Source organism: Cynoglossus semilaevis, chromosome 11 (assembly GCF_000523025.1).
Source record: "Cynoglossus semilaevis isolate Cse_v1.0 chromosome 11, Cse_v1.0, whole genome shotgun sequence".
NCBI lineage: Eukaryota > Metazoa > Chordata > Actinopteri > Pleuronectiformes > Cynoglossidae > Cynoglossus > Cynoglossus semilaevis.
In genome coordinates, this window is record NC_024317.1 from 1,858,833 (window position 1) to 1,861,594 (window position 2,762).

The following is a 2,762-nucleotide window of genomic DNA, read 5'->3' on the forward strand; positions in this document are numbered from 1 at the left end:
TATCGGTACCAGTACCATGTATTTGTGCAGTATCTAATGATAATAACTAACTTCTAAAATCCTGTCACGCTCCACATTTGTCTGTTTTTCCAGTTTGTAGGACTGGAATCTTTGGCAACGTCGATTTCCGACGTGAATCCAGGCTTTTTTCGCACTGGTTACAGACGAGAGCTCCTCCTGCTGGCCATCTGTGTTGTTTGTTTTTTTCTCGGCCTTGTAATGGTCACCGAGGTGAGTTGATTATTATTGTTAGTACCTGCTACGCTTCCCCACTTGGCAGGCTAACGCTAATGCTAACAGAGAAGCTAAGGGGACAGTTTGTTCCAGGGAGGACTCTACATCTTCCAGGTGTTTGATTACTACGCCTGCAGTGGGATGACTTTGCTGCTCTTTGCCGTACTGCAGTCTGTCAGTGTGGGGTGGGTGTACGGTGAGAGACTAGTTAACACGGTTCACTCGTCACCCGCTGTCAGAGATCTTCCTCACCTCTGTTGTCCTTCTTTAAGGTGCGGACCGCTTCTATGACAACATCCAGGACATGATTGGCTACAGGCCTGTGTCCCTGATGAAGTACTGTCTGAAATATGCTACACCCGTGGTCTGCACGGTGAGCTGAGAAAAAAAAGAAAAGAAACGTGTAAACGACGGCTGTCAGGTTGTGAACCTACAGCACATTCCTCACTCAGCCCTACGGTGGCGTCATGCCTGAACAAATCCACATCATGAAAACTCCATAACAGCCACAGAAACCATTAATCACATGCAGAAATGCAGCCTAACGAGTCTTTATAAACTAGCTTTCACCTTTACAACAACAACTGTGACATAACGTACATAAAAAACATAAATAATAAGGTGATTAAATGATGGGCTTTTCATTATCGGAGGAAAAACAGATATTACATAACATGTTTATATCAGAGCGATAATATCGGACATCCCTCGTAATAACTTGGCTATTTTTACTGAAAAAAAAAAGAAAACTACTTTTGAGATTTTGTTTTGTTTTTATCCTGAACTTAAATAATTGTTGTTTTTTTTTTCAGGGAACTTTTTTCTTCTCCTTAATCAAATACACGCCCCTGAAGTTTGACAACGTGACGGAGTACCCGTGGTGGGGCTACGCCCTCGGCTGGTTCTTCACCCTCTCCTCCACGCTCATGGTTCCCACCTGGGCAGTGTACCGGCTGGGCCAGACCCCTGGTACACTACGACAGGTCAGTCGGACTAACCGCTGCTTAGTCACTTATTGATTAACGTATTGATTTAGTCCCGGTGTCTCTCAGAGGATCTCCAGCCTGTGTACTCCAGCTGAGGACCGCACGGCTACGTCTCCACAGCAGAGGAAGTCTCCTCCTCGGAACGCAGTACTACAGTATACTGACGGCTGTACTGCAGTTTCTAGTCATACTACGAAACTTTAAACTGTTCACACGTACTCGGCTAAAGACATCAGTGGAAAATGTTAAATATATATTTGAAACAGAACATACTGTGTACTGTGTACTGTATGTAGTAAAGTAGTACAATATGGAGTATATGGTGTAGTGGTAATTCCTGCTCTTTTTTGGTCTTTTTGTTTTGTTGTTTTTCCAAAAGCTGTTGCAGTGGAATTTTAACAACCTGTCAAGTCAAGTTCCTGTTCACAGATCTGATGTCTTAGAGTATGAACTTTACTGAGTCACTGTTGCAGGTGACCAGGTGACCAGGTGACCAGGTGACCAGGTGAATGTTGTTTTTGTGTCACAATATATTTGAACAAATAATTCTTTGTTGTTCAAGCCTTGTTGGTCTGTGATTGTCTACTGACTCGTGTCCGTGCTGAATAAAACCCACTTCACATTCATTTATTCGTATTTTGCCGTGTGGCGTCGTCTCATGAACACTCCTCGGCTGCAGGACGTCCTGTACCGTGTGCACAGACCTGGGTTGGAGTTTGTGTCAAACATCACAGGCCGTGATGCGTTTGATTGATTAGCGATGGCTGCGTGTGACTTGTTATTACAGTGTGTAACAACACATCGCTGACACGTTGTTGGGGCGTTTTCTTCTTCCTGGACCGGGGGCATATCTGCGATTCTATAGAACAGAGGAGGAATGCTGCATCAGATACAGCAGTCGGTCTGTGTCGGTCTGTGTTGGTCTGTGTCGGTCTGTGGAAGAGGGGCAGTAAATGGAGATCAGCGCAGAGTTTCACTGCACATCGGCCGCGTGGACGACAATAAAATCAAATGAAAATGATCCAACTTAACAGAGACAAATGCTAAAAATAACCGCTGCGGTCTGTGTTGTTACAGTTACAGTTACAGTTACTGTTACAGTTACTGTTACAGTTACTGGCTATGTTTGAAACGGTTCCTGGTATTTTTTATAGTCACCTCTTGGACTGTAACCTGCACCAGGGGGGAGGAGGGTTGGGGGACGGGGGGGTTGATGGCTTCAGTCTGAGGTCAAAGGTCAGTTCATCAGTTATGTACAGTATAAAGAGGAAAGTTGAAGCCAGAAAAGTAAAAAAAAAAAAGTCATAAAAGTTTATTTTAAAATTTCAGCTCAGAGTCTGGTGGCCGGCTGGACATTCAGTAAACAAAGTTCAAGTATGTCCAGAGAAAATGTTTACTCCCCCCTGCCCCCCCCCTCCCCTCTCCTCTCCTCTCGGCCCCAGTTTTAACTACTTTGCTTCCTCTTCTGTACCTTCTTGTTTATACGTCTAAATGTAGCCTGTATGGTCACTGCAGTTATGGAGCCAGCTTCACAAACGTGCT

The 2,762-nt window shown here is 44.5% G+C and overlaps 1 protein-coding gene across 1 annotated transcript in view; it reads left to right on the top strand.

Annotated features, from left to right (window-relative positions):
• LOC103385792 (sodium- and chloride-dependent GABA transporter 2-like) overlaps positions 1–2,152 on the top strand; it is a 7,975-nt gene extending 5,823 nt beyond the window's left edge. The window contains exons 10-14 of the mRNA XM_025060040.1: positions 94–231; positions 328–430; positions 507–607; positions 1,047–1,217; positions 1,287–2,152. Coding sequence (XP_024915808.1) covers positions 94–231; positions 328–430; positions 507–607; positions 1,047–1,217; positions 1,287–1,424 — 651 coding nt within the window. The 3' untranslated portion in view covers positions 1,425–2,152. The remainder of the gene's footprint in view (positions 1–93; positions 232–327; positions 431–506; positions 608–1,046; positions 1,218–1,286) is intronic.
• The last annotated feature ends 610 nt before the right edge of the window (positions 2,153–2,762 follow it).